Source organism: Diadema setosum, chromosome 21, assembly GCF_964275005.1.
Source record: "Diadema setosum chromosome 21, eeDiaSeto1, whole genome shotgun sequence".
In the NCBI taxonomy this organism is placed as follows: domain Eukaryota; kingdom Metazoa; phylum Echinodermata; class Echinoidea; order Diadematoida; family Diadematidae; genus Diadema; species Diadema setosum.
This window is the reverse complement of record NC_092705.1, coordinates 15048572-15067528: the sequence shown is the minus strand read 5'-3', so window position 1 is coordinate 15067528 and position 18957 is coordinate 15048572. Positions and strand designations below refer to the sequence as shown.

Below are 18957 nucleotides of genomic sequence, written 5' to 3'. Positions count from 1 at the left end.
CTCATCTGAGAGACATGTGTCACTTTCTTATTTGTAGTGTTACATCCCAAAATGGAATATCACTGAGGATTATGTCTTGTGTGTGTGTGTGTGTGTGTGTGTGTGCGTGCGTGTGTGTGTGTGTGTGTGTGTGTGTGTGTGTGTTTACATGTATTGTATGTAGAGATCAAAGATTGGACAAGGATGGTGGCTGTTGTCACCAAAAAGTGAACAGCAGCTGATTTACAGTAGATGGACAGGTATATCAGGTACATGTACATTAATGTTGTGAGACAGTTTAGAGATTACATACATACAACACACTGTACATGTATTGGCATCATACAGCGATTACGTCTTTCAACTGAGCACTTGTCTTCATTCATTGTGTCTGTATCATGTTGTGAGACAGTTTAGAAATAGATATTGCCATCATACAGCAATTGTGTGCTTCAAATGAGCACTTGTTTTCAATCATTGTTTCTGTAATAGTAAATCATCTGAATGTATATGAAGAAGATATGAGTATTACTTAACAGTATCTTTTTATTTGAACACTGTCATATAGTTTGCAAGTAGGAAACTGTCAAAACAGCAGAAATCAAAGTAGGTATATTAGTCAGGTCGCTTAATGTCAAATTTGGGGCTTACCGTTACAGAGCGCATAAAAGCACCAAATTTGGAGAGGTGATCCCCTACGACCTACTCATTGATATTAGAGAAGGAGCCCTCTGGAATTTTTCGATTTTTAGGGTGAAAATGCTGAATTTTGATATTTCTTTATAATATGATATATTTACTGTATTGCGTAAGTAATAGTCAGGTCGCTCAGCGAAATTACCATATGGGCAATTCCATGGGAATGTGGACATGGCACTAAAATTTCAAGTTTATCTTATTGCAAAAGAATTACTCATAATGTATTACCCATATATTGAAGTTAAAGAAACTCAAAGAATTATATCAATCAGTCAAATATTTCCCGAGAAACAGCTGCAAATGTAGAAGACAATTTTTCAGTCATCCAAATTGCTAAAATGCATGCTTAACTTAATATACATTTTTTTAATAGAAAAATTCTGCTAGCACTTCAATTAATTTATTTGACAGAAGCAAATTGGTTCTACTTAATTATCCCATGAGGAAATTTTTATGCCACCTTCAAAAATTTTTCATCACCACATGAAAGTTCAGCCCTTGAGAAGTGTAACGCGAGTTACCGAAACAAGAAATATTTTTCATTCTGAAGGAAGCAGTGGAGGTAATTTGTTGGGAATCATAATTTTCTAAATTCATCACACCCTGATATTGTGCACAGGATGTTGACTTGAATAAACCCTGTTATCACATTAAAAAATGTCAATGAAAAGTGTAACGCGAGTTACCATGTAACGCGAGTTACCGGCATGTAACGCGAGTTACCGACTATAAACGCAAGTTTTCCCCAACATAAGCAAATTTTAGCACTTAATTGAGCTAGATTGTGGTAAAAACTATCAAATGCAGTGTTATACCACACTGCTGGACTGAAACAAAGGAGGGCAGCCTAATAAACTGTGATTGTATAATACTACATGCCTGTAGAATCAAGGCCACTGATCACATGCCACATTGAAGAGTCTAGCCTGGCTTTCACTGCATGTGTACATGTACATATGTACATCCAGCAGTGAATGAGAACATGAAATTTATCTTCTTTAATTTCCTGCATCAGTATTACAGAATTTTTATTATAGAAAGCTATAAAGCAGCAATTAAGTGTTGGTTCTAATCCTTATTTGGTGGTTTACTGAAGATGACGCCTGTTCGGAGATCAGGAGGTTGTGGGTTCGAATCCTGCTCGAGTATGTACAATGTATGACCATGATTTTTTATCATGGCTACTACTAAAACACTGATCAATTCAGTGCTTATTTACGTTTATGTAGGGCAATTTGTCAATCAGTTGCAATGAAAACATCTCAACAGAAGAATTTCATGAATTTGAATAACTACGCAGTACCCGCTGCATGCTATACAGATTAGAACCAACACTTGCTGTCCGGCGAAAGCTCGGTGGTCTAGTGGAGATGATGCCTGCCCGGTGATCAGGAGGTCTTAGGTTTGAATACTGCTCGAGTATGTGCGCCCATTACTTTTTTATCATAGCTACTACTAAAACACTGATCAATTCAGTGTTATTTACGTCGATGCAGGGTAATAAGCCAGTTCGTAATTACACAGTAGCTCATGTACACATTGGTACAAATGACCTTTCTGTTTTTCTCAGTTGGTTCGGCACATCACTTGTTTTCAAAGCGGCATAATGCATAAGCTTGCCCGACAACAATTGATGGAATTCATGTTCAAAAAGAAATTAACTTGCATTTAGATCAGGGGATCAGAATACTCCCATCAGTTTATAATTCAGCAGGCATCCATTTCATTGTTTTGGGTTGAATGTGGTAATAGCTAATATTTCCTTTTATATTGCAAAATACCATTCTTGCTGTCGGGTGGATGTGCTGGCAAGCATCATTTAGATAAGGATCGCATGAATAATCATTGCATCACAGATGCTTAAAATCTCAATGAATTTACAAACCAAAATGCCTGTTGGTACATATGACCTTTTTCTGCTCGTGCGCAAAGTGGAATTATGAACTGGTCTATTTGTCAATCAGTTGCAAAGAAATGTACTAGTTTTCACTCCTCACAAAGACAGGATTTGAATTTTTGAAAGATTGTAGGCTTTTTTGTAAACTTGTAGATAGGTTTTGATACTTTTATGTTTTGTTTTAAAAAGACTTTCAACATTTTTCATCTTTACACTCTGAAAACTACAATGCACTTATACACCTAAACCACCTGGGTATATATTCAAACGTATTCAAGGTCTCTATGAGGAGTGAAGCTCTCATTAGTCTTAAACGCTTTCTTCTATTGGGTTTTATTAGTAAAATATTTGTTTAACATTTATTCATTTTACTATCTACAAAAATAAGCATCTTTCAAAACATTCAACACAAGATTCAGTGCCATCAGAACAGTTGTATGTCATCAATTTGTGTCACCCTGTGTTAGTGGACATAATGTAACGCGAGTTACCGTAACGCGAGTTACCGACATAAAGGCTCCCTACATTTTACCAGGTCATTGTAACTCAACTTTGATAGTGTTGATTTATGAGTCCTAACCCACTATCAATTCAAGGTAGGAAAACTTTTATCAAGATTGTCTAGTATGAGGAGACTTTCCAAAAAGAGGTCTTTATAGAATTGACCATGTCCTTTTTGCGTAACGCGAGTTACCAAAGTTTAATGATTCAAGAATCCCAACATGTTTGTCCTTTATTTTTCTTCTTGGATTCATTTATTTGGTATATGTCTACTTAACCCATGATGAAAAGAGTAACTTGTAGATCCTACCAATTACAAAGATATTGGCACATTATCCCATAAATGTACCCATTATTTGTAACGCGAGTTACCGTGGAATTGCCCATATACACGCAGATAAAAGCATCATTTTTTTTTTTCACACGGATTCCTTGAGGACTATTAAACAATATCAGAGTAGGAGCCCTCTGAGATTTTTGCAGAAAAACACTAAAAAGATCAAATTTCAAAATGGCCGACACTTACTTGGGAAAACCTTCACTTTTCATGTCATATGGGTGATACGATGACAATATATTACATTTTTTTTTGGTTTGCTTTAGAACCTTGGCTTGAACATTGCGTTAGGAGCATTTTATTCTTGTACAATGTAAAGTCTCTGTGCATGAACTGCTGGGGGAAGGGTAGGGCAAAAGGGGCGGGACCCCCCCCCCCCCCTTAAAAAAACATGGTTGTCCGCTTGTTCTTTTGCCTGCTTTTTTTTTCCCTCGTTTTGCTCTATACGCTGGGGATAAAAACATAAAATGTGGCGCACGGATTCCTTGAGGACTATCTGTAGGAAACAATATTAGACTAACCACACACACACACACACACACACACAAGATCAAATTTCAAAATGGCCGACACTTATGGCAAACCCTTCACTTTTCATGTGACATTACTTATGGATAGGTGATACGATGAAAATATTAGTATATATCTTTATTTTTGGTTTGGCTTAAAACCTGAATTTGGACAATGCGGTGGGAGCATTGTTTACATTCTTGCGTAATGTAAAGTCTTTGACCGGCTGGGGGAGGGGTAGGGCAAAGGGGGCGACCCTCAACTTAAAAAGTGGTGATTCGCTTGTTCTGTTGCCTACTTTTTTTTATCGTCTTGCTTTACATACACGGCGGATAAAAGCATCAAATTTGGCGCACGGATTCCTCATTAGGAGTCCTCCTGCAATTTTTGAGGAAAAGATACACACACACACACACACACACACACACACAAACGAAATCCAATTCCAAAATAAATCAATTCATAACAGATCTGAACTTACATGTTATCACATTTCCTTAGTCAGGTCGCTTATTGTCAACATTTGGGCTTACCGTTAGTTAGAGCTGATGAAAGCACCAAATTTGGAAAGTGATCCTCTAGGACCTATTATACTCATTGATATTAGAGTAGGAGCCCTCTGGAATTTTTCGATTTTTAGGGTGAAAATGCTTAATTTTGATATTTCTTTATAATATGATATATTATATATATGTATATATATATATATATATATATATATATATATATATATTGTATTGTATTGCGTGAGTAAGGAAAAGTGATAACATACAATGTATAAGTTCAGATCTGTTGTGAACTCTCATCTTTTGCCCTTATACCTCTCCCCCATTAGTTCAGAGACTTTACATTACGCAGGAATATAATGCTCCTAACGCAATGTTCAAGCCAAAGTTCTAAAGAAAACCCAAAATACAAAAACGAATGTAATATATTGTCATCGTATTACCCATATTACATGAAAAGTTACGGTTTTCCCAATTAAGTGTCGGCCATTTTGAAATTTGATCTTTTTAGTGTTTTTCTACAAAAGTCCCGGAGGGCTCCTACTCTAATATTGTTTAATAGTCCTCAAAGAACCCGTGTGAAAAAAAAAAAACTGATACTTTTATCCGCCGCGTAATGGTAATTTCACTAAGCGACCTGACTATAACTTACGCAACAGTATCATGTTATATAAAGAAATATCAAAATTCAGCATTTTCACCCTAAAAATCGAAAAATTAAAGAGGGCTCCTACTCTAATATTGTTTAGTAGTCCTATAACCGTGTGAAAAAAAATGATGCTTTTATCCGCCGTGTAATGGTAATTTCACTAAGCGACCTGACTATTACTTACGCAATACAATATATATATATGATATCATAAAGAAATATAAAAATTCAGCATTTTCACCCTAAAAATCGAAAAATTAAAGAGGGCTCCTACTTTAATATTGTTTAACAGTCATAAAGGAAACCGTGTGAAAAAAAAATGATGCTTTTATCCGCCGTGTAATGGTAATTTCACTAAGCGACCTGACTATTACTTACGCAATACAATATATATATATTATAAAGAAATATCAAAATTCAGCTTTTTCACCCTAAAAATCTCAACATTCCAGTGGGCTCCTACTCCAATATTGTTTAATAGTCCTAAAGGAATCTGTGTGAAAAGAAAAAAATATGCTTTTATCCGCCGTGTAATGGTAATTTCACTAAGCGACCTGCCCTACTTACGCAATGCAGTATATAATTATATATCATATCATAAAGAAATATCAAAATTCAGCATTTTCACCCTAAAAATCGAAAAATTAAAGAGGGCTCCTACTCTAATATTGTTTAACAGTCCTAAAGGAAACCGTGTGAAAAAAAAATGATGCTTTTATCCGCCGTGTAATGGTAATTTCACTAAGCGACCTGACTATTGCTTACGCAATATGATATCATAAAGAAATATAAAAATTCAGCTTTTTCACCCTAAAAATCTCAACATTCCAGTGGGCTCCTACTCTAATATTGTTTAATAGTCCTAAAGGAATCCGTGTAAAAAGAAAAAAAATGCTTTTATCCGCCGTGTAATGGTAATTTCACTAAGCGACCTGCCCTACTTACGCAATGCAGTATATAATTATATATCATATTATAAAGAAATATAAAAATTCAGCATTTTCACCCTAAAAATCGAAAAATTAAAGAGGGCTCCTACTCTAATATTGTTTAACAGTCCTAAAGGAAACCGTGTGAAAAAAAAAAATGATGCTTTTATCCGCCGTGTAATGGTAATTTCACTAAGCGACCTGCCCTACTTACGCAATACAGTATATATTATATCATATTATAAAGAAATATCAAAATTCAGCATTTTCACCCTAAAAATCAAAAAATTCCAGAGGGCTCCTACTCTAGTATTGTTTAATAGTCCTAAAGGAATCCATATGCCAAATTTGATGCTTTTATCCACCGTGTAACGGTAATTTCACTAAGCGACCTGACTATATGTACACTTGTACTTACCTACTTTGTGTACTATGTACCTATGTACTATGTACGCTGATACACTGTACCTACTTTGTGTACTATATGTACACAAAGCAGGTATATGTACACTTGAAGAATCTAAAGTGACATTAAAAAGACCCAGGAGCAGGGGAATCATGGGTGGCCCAATTCATTCACTGCCCATCTGGGTACATTAAAGGACAAGTTCACCCTCATAAACATAAGGATTGAGAGAATGCAGCAATATTAGTAGAACACATCAGTGAAAATTTGAGGAAAATTGGACAATCCGTTCAAAAGTTAAGAATATTTTAGGTATCTGCGCAGTCACTGCTGGAAGAGAAGACTACTACAGTGTATGATGTCACGTACAAGTGTATGCGTACAAATTCTCTATAAGAAAAATAAAAAGAGAATTTCACAAAACTTTACTTTTTGAATAAAGTGCACATTTCTTCGACTTGCTACTGATGCATGTTAAGGGTTTTATTATTCCCCCTGCCTTCTGAAAGAGAGAAGTCGAGTGTTCTTTTGTTATGCGAGAAAAATGGAAATATGTTGAATTTTCTTTATTCTTTCTTTATATCGTTGTACTCATGTGACATCACAAGCTATAGTAGTCTTTTCATCCAGCCGTGACTAAGCAGAAACTTCAAAAATTCATAACTTTCGAATGGATTGTCCGATTTTGCTCAAACTCTCACTGATGTGTTCTACTACTAATATTGCTGCATTCACTCAATCCTTATGTCTATGAAGGTGAACTTGTCCTTTAAAAACCTAAAACAGCACCGACTAGCGAATATAATGTACATGCATTGAAGTGTATGCTCATTGGTACTTTGTAATGGTAAACTCTGTTAACAGTTGATATTCTTCAGCTGTATATGACCCCGTTTACAGTGCGAGGCTCGGCCGCGGCCGAGCCGCGGCCGAGCCCAGCCCCGCTTCAGTGTAAACGCGCAAAAGGCCAAATGCGAGGCCAAAATTGGCCTCGCATTTGGCCTCGCTCTGGAGGTGGTCTCGGCCGCGGCCGAGCCGCGGCCGAGCCCGGCCTCTTCTTGGTGTAAACGCAAACTGGGCCAAATGCGCGGCCAATTGCGCGGCCAATTTTAGTCTGGCTTCCAAACCCTCTGCCTGTATCTTTCGCTATTCAGGATATTAACCCCCTCAACGTGGAAAACTAGTATAGTTTAAGGTGGTTTTGTCCTGCAAAGGATTTTTTTCCTTCGGCAAAGGCCTTTGCCCGAACGGCGACTTCGTCGCCACGGAATTCATTTGGCAAAGGGTCTGAAAACCAGACAATACCAAATTGCGTTTGTTTACAAGCAGAGCGCCACTACGACAAAATGTTGAAAGGTTTGAATCAAAAGCGCGGCCGAGCCCAGCAGTGTAAACGGACAAAATTGCGAGGCTCGGCCGCGCAATTGAGGTCGGGCTCGGCCGCGGCCGAGCCGCGGCCGAGCCCGGCCCCGCACTGTAAACGGGGTCTATGTGTACTTACAGGATAGAGATCAGTGATCAAGCTGTACACAATTTGTTACATGGTGATTCTCAAATAATATGAGCTGGGCCAGCCTTCCCACTCAATGGTATCCCCATGCGCTACAGGGTCTTTAAAGGTAGGGGATACCTTTTACAGACCTCCCAAAATGCAGCAAAACATTAAATATGAACCTCAGGGGACTTGTTTAGGCCACTGCTGAGAAATTTGGAAGTCAACAGTTATCTACAATTTGAATAATGCACAAAACTCAACTACTCAGTAGTTCTGTGTGTCAGCCACACTTAAGCCTTTTTGTTGCAGTCTTCTGTTTTTTTATCTATAAACACAAATCTAAAAGTATAAGAGCTGATGTAATAACATATAGAGTGTGTGGCAAGAATGTAATATAGAAATGTTTGTAAGTTTTGATGAACTTTCTTCACAAAATATACATGATGGACACACATGCAGTGCATGGGTCTGCAAAGGTAGCCTAGTAATGTACTGGAATTTACGGTGAGCCCCGAAAAAAATTCAATTCAAAATCTAACGGTCAATAAAAATGTATTAAATGTTACCTTACACTTTCAATACTTTATGGGAGTTTCTAAAATGATACTCTCTTCAACATACCGCTGTATTTATACAACTCTTCATTTAAGGCATGCAAATGGTTTCAGTCTTACTTCAAGAGGTATTTTTGAAAGCACAACATGTGTACTTCAATTTATATCCTGCTTTTGTCACTTCACCTTGGTATATGGTAGGTGGAAAAATAGGAATGAGGTCTTCGATGTCATTGATCATTTCTTGTTTTGCTTTTTGGCAATAAACATGTACACATACAGTACCTACAGTAGCTTCTCTATAAATTAGCTACTGTGAACATGGTCAGCAATAAATGCCACATTTGTTGAAATGAACTAAATGTTCTGTAATACACTTGTCAATGTAATGACGCACCACACTACCCCCGGACATGGTTGCGTCATGGTCATTTTTTGACTGACAACACAGGGTTTTTGACGGACACCACAGTCACTTTTTTGACGGACAAAACGCTGCAAGTGACGAACATCACAGTCACTTTTTTGACGGACAACACGTTGAAAGTGACGCACACTTTGGTCACTTTTTTGACGGACATCCTCGGTACATTTGACGCACCCCCGAAAATACTGAAACGATTTTTGTATACGTTTTATTTAAGCAATTTCATTTTCTTTTGGTTCATGAACATAATTTGTAAAAGTTTCGGCAAGTTTCCCTTACCCTGGCCCTGTAAGCACCATACCGTCATTCACCGTACATCACGCTGCTGCATGCTACGATACTAAGTATTCCGTACATTATAGTGTGTATTCTGTGCTTGCAATCCATACATGACAATCACATGATTGTGTGCAGATATGCGCTGTGTGTGCGCGGCCATTGCTAGTCCGGTGGATGCATATACTGCAGCGCAGGTACACACCACGCCCCGGCATTCCCGCGAGTACACACAGCCCAGTCGTCGCTGTACGTAGAGATTCGCACTACGTACTAACAGCGTCGCGCGTCTCGTCGGGCTAATCCCGCGAGCAGAAAATGGCATGCAGCAGGCAGTTTCGTCTGCTGCCGCTTCTTTTACTGTCAAAAATTCGCCTTTGTCACCACAGAACATTATTTAGAAAATGTGAGGAGAAAGGGTGGCTTTTAAATTATTTGCTTGCCAGATTCTGGCAAGCATTTTCCCCTCTTATTCCAAAACGCTTCCCAACTTTGATTTTCACTTGCCGCGGGAAAACGCTCACTGTAATTTCACTCGCGGTACGTGTATACGGTACTGGCAGCGTGCAAAAATGTGTGAAGTTTTCCATAGTAAGTGACGCACCCCTCGGTTCAGAATAATGCGTGTTATTTTCCATAGCCAAGTGACGTACCATGACGCACCCCTCGGTCAAAAATGTGACCGACAATGATGGGATTTTGACGCACCCCTCGATCAAAAATTTGATGGACAAAGCTGGTAAAATGACGAACACCTGGGTCACAAATTTGACGGACCAAACGAGGAAATGACGCACCCATGTCCGGGGGTAGTGGGGTGAGTCATTACATTGACAAGTGCATAATACACTGTACAATGTACATGTATAATGTACTTTAACAATACCACACCTTCCTCTGATATTGATTCTCTTGAGTTTGGACAATAACAATGCCATGTACACTGACCCAAAGTACATACAGTATTTTTGCTTCAATGGGCAAAGAAATTAATAGTGTTTTCCCCTGGCTGGACACTGCACACTTTCTTCAGCTACATTCAAATTGCAAATACAATAAAGGACAAGTTCACCCAAATATATACGTGGATTGAGTGAATGCAGCAATATTAGTGCTTGCAAAGCACATTTAGCAAAAGTTTGAGAAAAATCAGACAATCCCATTAAAAAGTTATGGATCTCTGAAGTTTCTGTGCAGCCATTGCGGGACGAGAAGTCTAATAATATACGCTATAGTTTGTGATGTCATATATTTTTTTTTTAATTTGAAAGGTACAGTTGTATGCTGGTTATGAATCAATCATTTTTCTCAATGAAACAAATTAGATATGATTTTTTTATGGTTTGGTGCACATTCAGCAGGCTATTGTAAGAAACTTTCCTAGACAGATGTCATAGCAGTTCACGAACATCTTACAAGGGTAGGTAATCAACTTAGGCAAAAACATGCAAGAAGTAGAGATTCATGTAGGATGACAACTACACTGCATTTTCCATCACAAATTCTGGAGAGCCACTGTAACAAAAAGCACCTCCTGTTGACCGTTTCTACCTCTTTAATTCCTTCTCTTTTACTATCCTGCCTTCCCCCTTCCACTTCCATTTCACAAGTTTTCCTTTTTCCCCTGCCTCTTTTTAATCCTTCTACACTTGTATCAAGAGTCTCAACACAGCACTCTCTGCTTTTGTATAAGGGTCACTCTTCGCTAAGTGTATATTTTGGCATTACAAATTATTGAAAGAAAAAGTGTCTCAGAAATGGAAAATCTTTCATAAAGTGGGAAAATCACAATGAATGTTGACTTCATTTAATACGGGCGCAATTTTTATGGGTGTTTCCTCATTCAAAATAACTTTCAATTTTTAGTGCAGCAGTAATGAATTATAAATGCAAATTGTGATGTGACGGAGATGACATTTGGTAATCTAATATGGCATTTAAACAAATTTAAGGATAGTTATTTAATGCAACGAACCGAGAAAAAAAAATAGCAATGGTTAAAGGACTTCCCATATGAATAACACCACGCATTTTTAATATCATTTTATTGTTATTTTGAACTAAAGAAAAAATTCCATCAACGTCATCTCTGTCACTTTGCGTGACGGAGATGACGGGTTTAACAATCAATGGCCTCATATCACATTCCTAATCCATTCACCTGCGGTAGGAATCGTGTGTACTTGTATAGAGGTATGATCTTCTCTCCCGTTATGCCACCAAAATTATAGATTAATTTGATTTGATATGCAATCTTAAGAGTTCGGAGATGACGCTGAATAAAGGTACATGTACGACCTGACATTTGTCATAAATTTCAAAAAAAAAAAATATATTTATATGTATAACTTTCTTGATTAAAATGGGGGGGGGGGGGGGGAACCAGGTGAGTTCTTCAACTTCAGCATGTAACTGTCATGTAGCACTAAAATCGATACTCAGGGTACCCAACATTTTTCGTTAATGACGACCAAAATGTTTGTGACAGAGATGACGCACAATGGCGGGACACACAATTTTGAATGAGTAATTTTATTTTTTTTTCTTAAATTATTTAATATTGGTATATCTTATGCTAATAATCTAATAGCACGCTCTGAAATGAAATAGAAAAGCATTTAAAAAAGTTTCAACATGCTTCCATCTTGAAATGCGACATAAGGATATTCATTTACAGTAGTATCACCAGGACATGGGGTTTTCAGTGGTATAATGGATACGGGAAAATTATAATGATAGCTCAGGATAAACAACTCATCCCTCTTTTTTTGTATGTTATCTTAATTACATGAATGTAAGTCATTGTGAACAGAACAGAAAGTAATGGAACGACCTCTTATTTTTGTAAATACCTTTAAACCGGTGGGACACAGAAATATACACTTAGCGAAGAATGACCCATATATTTGTGAATTCAAACATGTCCTTGTGAAGAGAAATGGTCTGTACTTGGGGTACTCATGATATTTTATGAATTTCAGCAGAAATTATTCAGTGTGCAAAGAATACAGGACACATGAAGAATATTAGTAAATATTGTAAGTACTTCTTTAACTGTAAAATATGTACAACTAAACATGCACAAACAAGCATTAGCTAATTTCTCAATTTGATACTATTAACCTGGCATACAATATCATGCAAACATGTGCCCAAGATGGTTATACATTGTATCTTGACATTATTATGAAAATTTCATAAAAAAAGGTATTGATGTAACCATCTTGTGCACATACTCCTTTAAAGGGATGGTACAGTATTGGTGGAGATGAGAATTGGGTTTTTAACTTTTTACGAGATATCAAGAAAACACTTATGATATAGTACAGGGCATACCATTTTAAGAGGAATTCAAGGCTTATTTGATGAAAATTGGGTTTGGAATGACTGAAACATCCAAAAACAAAGTAAAACAAAGTGATCGTAGTAAAGTGTGGGTCCCACACTTTACTAGAATCACTCTTTTTTGGATATCTCAGCCATTTCAAAACCAATTTTTATCAAATAAACATTGAATTCCTCGTAGAATTACATGCCCTTTCATATTTTATAAGAGGTTTCTCATTATCTCACCAAAAAATGTTAGAAACCTGAAATTAGGTCTCAACCAAAACTGTACGATCCCTTTAAGGCTTTATCAGTCCGAGGAAGAACAGTGAGGACGAGCTGATTTTGCTACAACACACATTTCTCATAGACACTTGACCGGGTATACTTGGGACTTGCAGTTACTGTAGTTGTTACATACAAGATTATCACCAAGTTCCAAGCAGGATTTCAAATCTCCTCAGAAATTCAGCATAGAATTGGTACAATCACGAACCTCTTCTGTGGTCTCTATATTTTATCCAAACTGTATGGAAGAGCAGCTTGGCACATGGAATATCAGAGCCACTGAAATTCTAGGCATTCAATTGTCATGCTACTAGTATAGAACCTTATGCATCAAATTTGTACAAATTGCGCAGAGATTCCATGGCCTAGTAAGTGTTGAATACATCAGACAATGTACTCTGGAATCATTTTATCAGTAGACATTGATGCATGAAATAATGTAAGAAAAATCATTTTCATTGATAAAAATGAGCTTAGTAAGTCAACACACAAGGATGGATAAACTGCTCAGCTTGAGGGAAATGTGTTACATTTCATGTGTTGATTGCTAAGTTCCAGAAATTTGATGGATAGAGCTAGATTTTTGCATGGCACATTTTTTTTTTTTTTTTTTTTTTATGGCAAATGCACTTGGGGCATTTTGTTTTTAACAGATCAGAATCTAGTGACTGATTACAGTTAGAATGCATAAATGCAGAGTCAACACATCTACACAACACATCCAAATGCAATGCAGATAAATTAAGCTGAAATTCATTATCATGGGAAAAAAATCCAACATCATTTAGAACAGCGAGAATTGTTCATCTACTTGATGGTAAAAGATAAAATAGTATCACACTTAAAAAAAAAAGGATGACAAGTGTTCCATATGTATTCCCTGCTAAAATTGACAAAATAAGTGTAGGGCCTAAGTAATATCATTGAATTTAGGTAGCTTAGCTTTAGGGTTTAGAGTAAGGCCGGGTTTATCAAGGTAACGGCCAACATCAGGGAGGTGTCTTTTTCCACCTCCCTGGTAACATTGATCTCTGTGTCCTGGGCTGGGGTATTGATGTGGACTTTTAATCGAGTACTGTACTCCTACTGTACATCTGTAGGTTAGTGCGAGTGGGGGTACTTGTACCAGGGAGGCCACCTCCCTGCTTGTAAATATGGAACTCTTTCCAAGAGAACTGCCAAAAAAAAAAAAAAAAAAAAAGAGAGAGAGAAGAAGACGAAATTACAATGTATAGCCGACTTCCAATTATAAAATGAAATGTGATATACAATATTAAAGAACTACGAGTATGCATGTTACTTAATTCTTTGTTTACACGTCATTACCATAAAATTGATAAAATCAAAACTGTATAAAAAAAAAATTAAAAAAAAAAACATCACAGGAAAGAAAAATAATGCTCCACAACTCACCTTTATTATGGCAAGGCAATACTTTAGCTTGTGCTTCATGGAGACATTTCTGTTCATATATCACAAAGCTCAGGTCGGAACTTCCCATTAACAGTTTTCCTTTCCTTTTAATTCCTTCCATGTTGACGATATTCATCTCACCTCGCCAGCTTCAACAAAAAAACAAACAAACAAACAAAAATCTTCCGCCAATCAAGTTCAGAACAAGTCCACCACGCCACACAGTGCAGCAGGGCCAGGCCAGCACTTAGCAGGGCCTATTCAATCCAGATCAGAATGGAACTTTAGATTGTTGATTTTTTTTTTCCTGGAATCGGTTCGGGTTACTTTAGCAGAATATGCTCACTTTCCCTAAACTGAAATCTTGTCCGCGATCTTGTGAAAATTGTGTATCGCACTGATAATTAGAAGCGGGAGCTCTGCGTCAACGATAACACAGATAACACATATATCCAATAGCTAATAGCCAATACATCAATGCGTGAACGAGCCGTGAATTCAGCGGTGATTGGAGCGGTATGGTCCCCTGTAGTTTACCGCAACGAGATGTGGTGACAACCCCTCACCTCCCGTATGAATGAAGGCAATGATACATTCGCGGCTTGAAACTTCGTCCCCGTTTCCAACTCCTCTTGGCTCTTCACCCTTGTTATCCATCAACACCAGCGATCATATCACCGACAAAAGTTTCTTTTCCTCACTTGAAGATACAACATATATTCAAGTTAGCAGCTACATTTCGGATATATCTGCTTGGAAAAAAAAAGTGACAGAGCACCAAAAAACCAACTTTAGCTTGCCCGTCAGGCACGCATTCCCGGAAACATTCACCAAACGCAAGGTGTGCGTAACTTCCGCATACCACAGAGTGAAAATTTTAGTGACCCAGCGTGCATGCACCCATCTTGTTGTTCACCAAACCACAGCTGGTTCCTTCGTAGTCTTAAAACGAGACGTATTATTCATCTGATTCACGAACGGGTTCGAGCTTTCGGGTTTTCGACCATTTTCAGCAAGGGATTTTTTTTTTTTTGTTTTTTTTTTTTTTCGAATAACTCAGAATATTAGAAACTACATTTCACCTTGCGTAATTCACTTTTACCTTCAAAGACAAATTTCAATTTCTTTATTCAACATAGTTGACCTCCCTCTTGAAAACAAAAATAGAAAGACACAAAAAGTAAAAGCAGAAAAGAGTGAGTACAGAACTGCACGATAGAATACGACTGATACTCAGTAGCCACTCACTATTGATTGCGTTTGTGTATTGCCTGAAAAAAAAAATATCGCTTTTCCATCATTGTTTTTAAAATCGTAAATCAAGATCCAATCACCATTATCTAAGCCGTATCAATACTTTTCGGACTCACAAACAATTATCAAAGCCTAAGAAGTGTACGAGGAGTGAACCGCTTTATTGCGTCGTAATTAACCGAGACAACGGTCAGTCAGACATAATTATGACTGCTTTGCGAAGATAGAATGAGAGCTTTATTAGACCTCTTTGTTTCAGTAAAGAATTATGACAGAAACACTTTTCTTTGTATAGGCCTAATGTTATAAAATGTTCCTCTCTGAACTGAATAACATAACTTCAGTCATCGCTTTTCCCCTTATAGAAAAGGGTTAGCTTGATACATTTCTTTAAAAGCTTTTGTTGAATTCTCTTCCTGAGAAGATTAGACCTAAGTACCGTCTAAACAAGAGCTGACTTTTCATTTATTGAGTTTAGCCCACTGTTGGAAAAATGCATAGTGTCGGTAGCTTCGAATTAAAGAGAAAATAAAAAGATAAATAAGCTCCAGTGAGATAACAATAGCCCGCTTCTGCGTGTTAGCAAAGATCGAGCGGTATTTTAAATGAAGTTTTGGTGTCAAATTCTGTTAAACTTGAATTCAAGTACAGTCAGATCGCCTCTGTTATCCGGTCGTGGCATGCAGGACAGTCGCCCGTCCGGATAAAGCGATTTAGCCGGATACGATGGGAGAAACAATGTTCATGTCCATAATGGTTTGATTGCTGAAGATCCAGTGGTATATACATAGGGAGGTATAGTGTACAGTAACACCGCAACAGTGGTGTATAATTTAATGGACCTACGTCCATGATAATGTATGTTATCAAACAGTCAAACCTTTTTTTTTTTTTTTTTTACGAAAATTGAAACATTTCAGCTTCAAATTCAAGTATGTTTCTACTGGGAATATTGTAAGTAAATTTTAGTGTGAGTTTTGCAGGGGGTTTGATTGAGTTTAGAATCACGGTTTTTTGTTTTTTGTTTTTTCCGTCATCACTGTGTGAACATGTCCGGATGATACAAGCGAAGATAACCATCAGTCCGATATTAAATCGAGGTCGGAAGTCGGACTGCATATAAAATGCGTATCGCTCATGTCATGTCAAAACGTATCTAAGTGGCTATTTAACTGGACGTATGGTAAGACACCAGCACTTTTCTCTTGCTGTTAAATAATAGCATATTAAAAATCATTATCTATTTTACATCTATTATAGTATATAACAAGTAAAAGAAAAATCCATATGAAATACGTGCACAGGTGCAAGGGTTTAGCATTTTTCTTGAAAGGGAACACGCAAGCTGATACATACGTGCGTCCATCTTTCATTAAATCTCTGGAAATGAGTAATGAGTGACATGAGTATCTATAGGCCTTCTCCCCTTTTCGACATCAATATTCATGACTATGATTTCAAGCATAAACTTGCTATACTTGATGGTTTAAAGTGACTATGACCTTAACGAGACAAAAAAATACTAAGAGATAATAATATATGGCAAATTTTTTAACATTTATTTTTTCGAGTTGTTCTTCTTTGGTAAGTATTGATATGCCTTACTGTCATAAAGGCGCAAATATTCACGTGAATAACGCGCCTCTTAAACAAACCAACAACAACAGCAACGACGACGACGACAACAACAACAACAACAACAACAACAGCAAATGCTTGCTGACGTCACATCTGCCACAGCAAACGTCCAATCAGCTTGCAGGATTCGTTTAATACCTACGGCATGCAGTTGATAATTCATCGTGGCCGGGAGCCTGGGAGTGAAACAGTCCATTAATCCCGTGATGTGCGCTTTTTATGAGCATTTATTGTTCATATCATGACTTCGTTGTGATAATAAGAAACTCAAGCCTGACTCATACCAGAACTTCTCAAATACATATGCCTTGAAAATTTTTCATAAGTAAGAAAGCACGCTGTATGATGATTCGAGTCTTCAATAGATTAATTATTATCATTGTACCTAAAGTTCGCGTCAGCGACGCTGTCGAAACTACGACAGGACAAAAGGAGGGATGAACTCTCCAACTCGTGGATAATTTCAATAGATCTGGTTCGCAGGATTGATGAGGCTATACTTTAATGGGTGTTCTGTTATAAATGAAAGGAAACAGGATTCGTACAGTGTCACTCTCGTAAGAGGAGAATCTTACGCACTAATCACTTAACTATAAGTCCTGAACCAAGTCAATTGTAACGGCCAGATGCGTGAACCTATGAATAGCGTTAATCTGTTTATCCTTCTTTTGTAACTGTTAAACAGGTCTTGGACGGCTTAATACGTTCATCCATTAATTTCCAGTGAAACAATGTTGCGCACACGTCAGAAACATACCCACATCCTAGACATTTTGAGTGGCATGTGGTCTTACCTCGACCCAGAAAAGTGGAAGAATTAAGTCCAAGAAACAGACGCGTTCTTTTTGTCTGTTTGAATAAAATTTAATCCTTCCTCTACTGACCTTCTGTTGCAATTATCATGTTCTTGTTCTCAAGCGAATTGTTGTAAAGTTATGCTTTACCATAAAGTTTCTATCTTTTCTTTTTCATATTGTCAGAATGAAATGTTACATTCTGATTTATACAATTAAGTACAAAATGGATATATCTATATATAACACGTCGACTTATACGCGAAAGTCGACTTACGCGTAAGTCGACATTTTGTCGACTTATAAATGAAAACTAATTTCCCCCATACAGAGTAAGATCACGATGCGGATCGCCACCCAGATGTTACTCCTTTTGCCGCCAAAACATACCTACTGACATTAGCAACAATTATATTTTAGTTCATGCATAAATCTCGCGTGGATTAGTAACGACAATGCACAATTTCCAAATTTCTTGAGAGATTTTGAGAGAGCGGGATCGGAAACCTGGGCCCGTTTCTAGACACTTGATACGTTTTAAATTTGATTTGAAAACTCAAACGCATATTCCTCAGATTGCATGGCTTTGTGATTTAAATTGAAGTGCGTTGCTGCTAAGATATGCGTGTGAATTAATAAGATTCTGTCGAGATAATTTTTCAGTTCCGACTGAGTTGAAATAGGATGTGTGATTTTCCCACCCTAAGTCGCCATATTTGTTTTGCTTCAATTTCTATTGCCATACTCTGAAAATGAATTGTTCTCGCTCTCCGATTCGCAACATTACCGCTCTGTACGGCGCGGGCCAGTCTGAAATAAAAAGAAGAAGAAAAGTTTGTTAATCCGAAAACGACATTTTACTAACCTTCGTAAAAACAAATCTCTTTCCATCGTCGGACTAATTTAACTTTGGACTGAGATTCAAACCTTCGGCATCGCGAACTGTAATTTGCTACTATTTTTTTTTTTTTTTTCATTGACATTTCTTGAAGGAGCATGCGTTTCGGTAGTTTGAAACGTGTAAATGTTGCGATGTTTTTCCCTGCTAGTGCAGACTAAGTTCGGTAACGGCGAAAGT

General features: G+C 37.3%; 1 protein-coding gene across 1 annotated transcript in view; it reads right to left on the bottom strand.

Moving 5' to 3' along the window:
- Window positions 1-14803, bottom strand: part of LOC140244348 (uncharacterized) — a 60914-nt gene extending 46111 nt beyond the window's left edge. The window contains exons 1-2 of the mRNA XM_072323990.1: window positions 14760-14803; window positions 14194-14342 (exon numbers count right to left, since the gene is read on the bottom strand). Of these exons, the coding sequence (XP_072180091.1) occupies window positions 14194-14342; window positions 14760-14788 (178 nt within the window). The 5' untranslated portion in view covers window positions 14789-14803. The remainder of the gene's footprint in view (window positions 1-14193; window positions 14343-14759) is intronic.
- Window positions 14804-18957: the final 4154 nt, after the last annotated feature.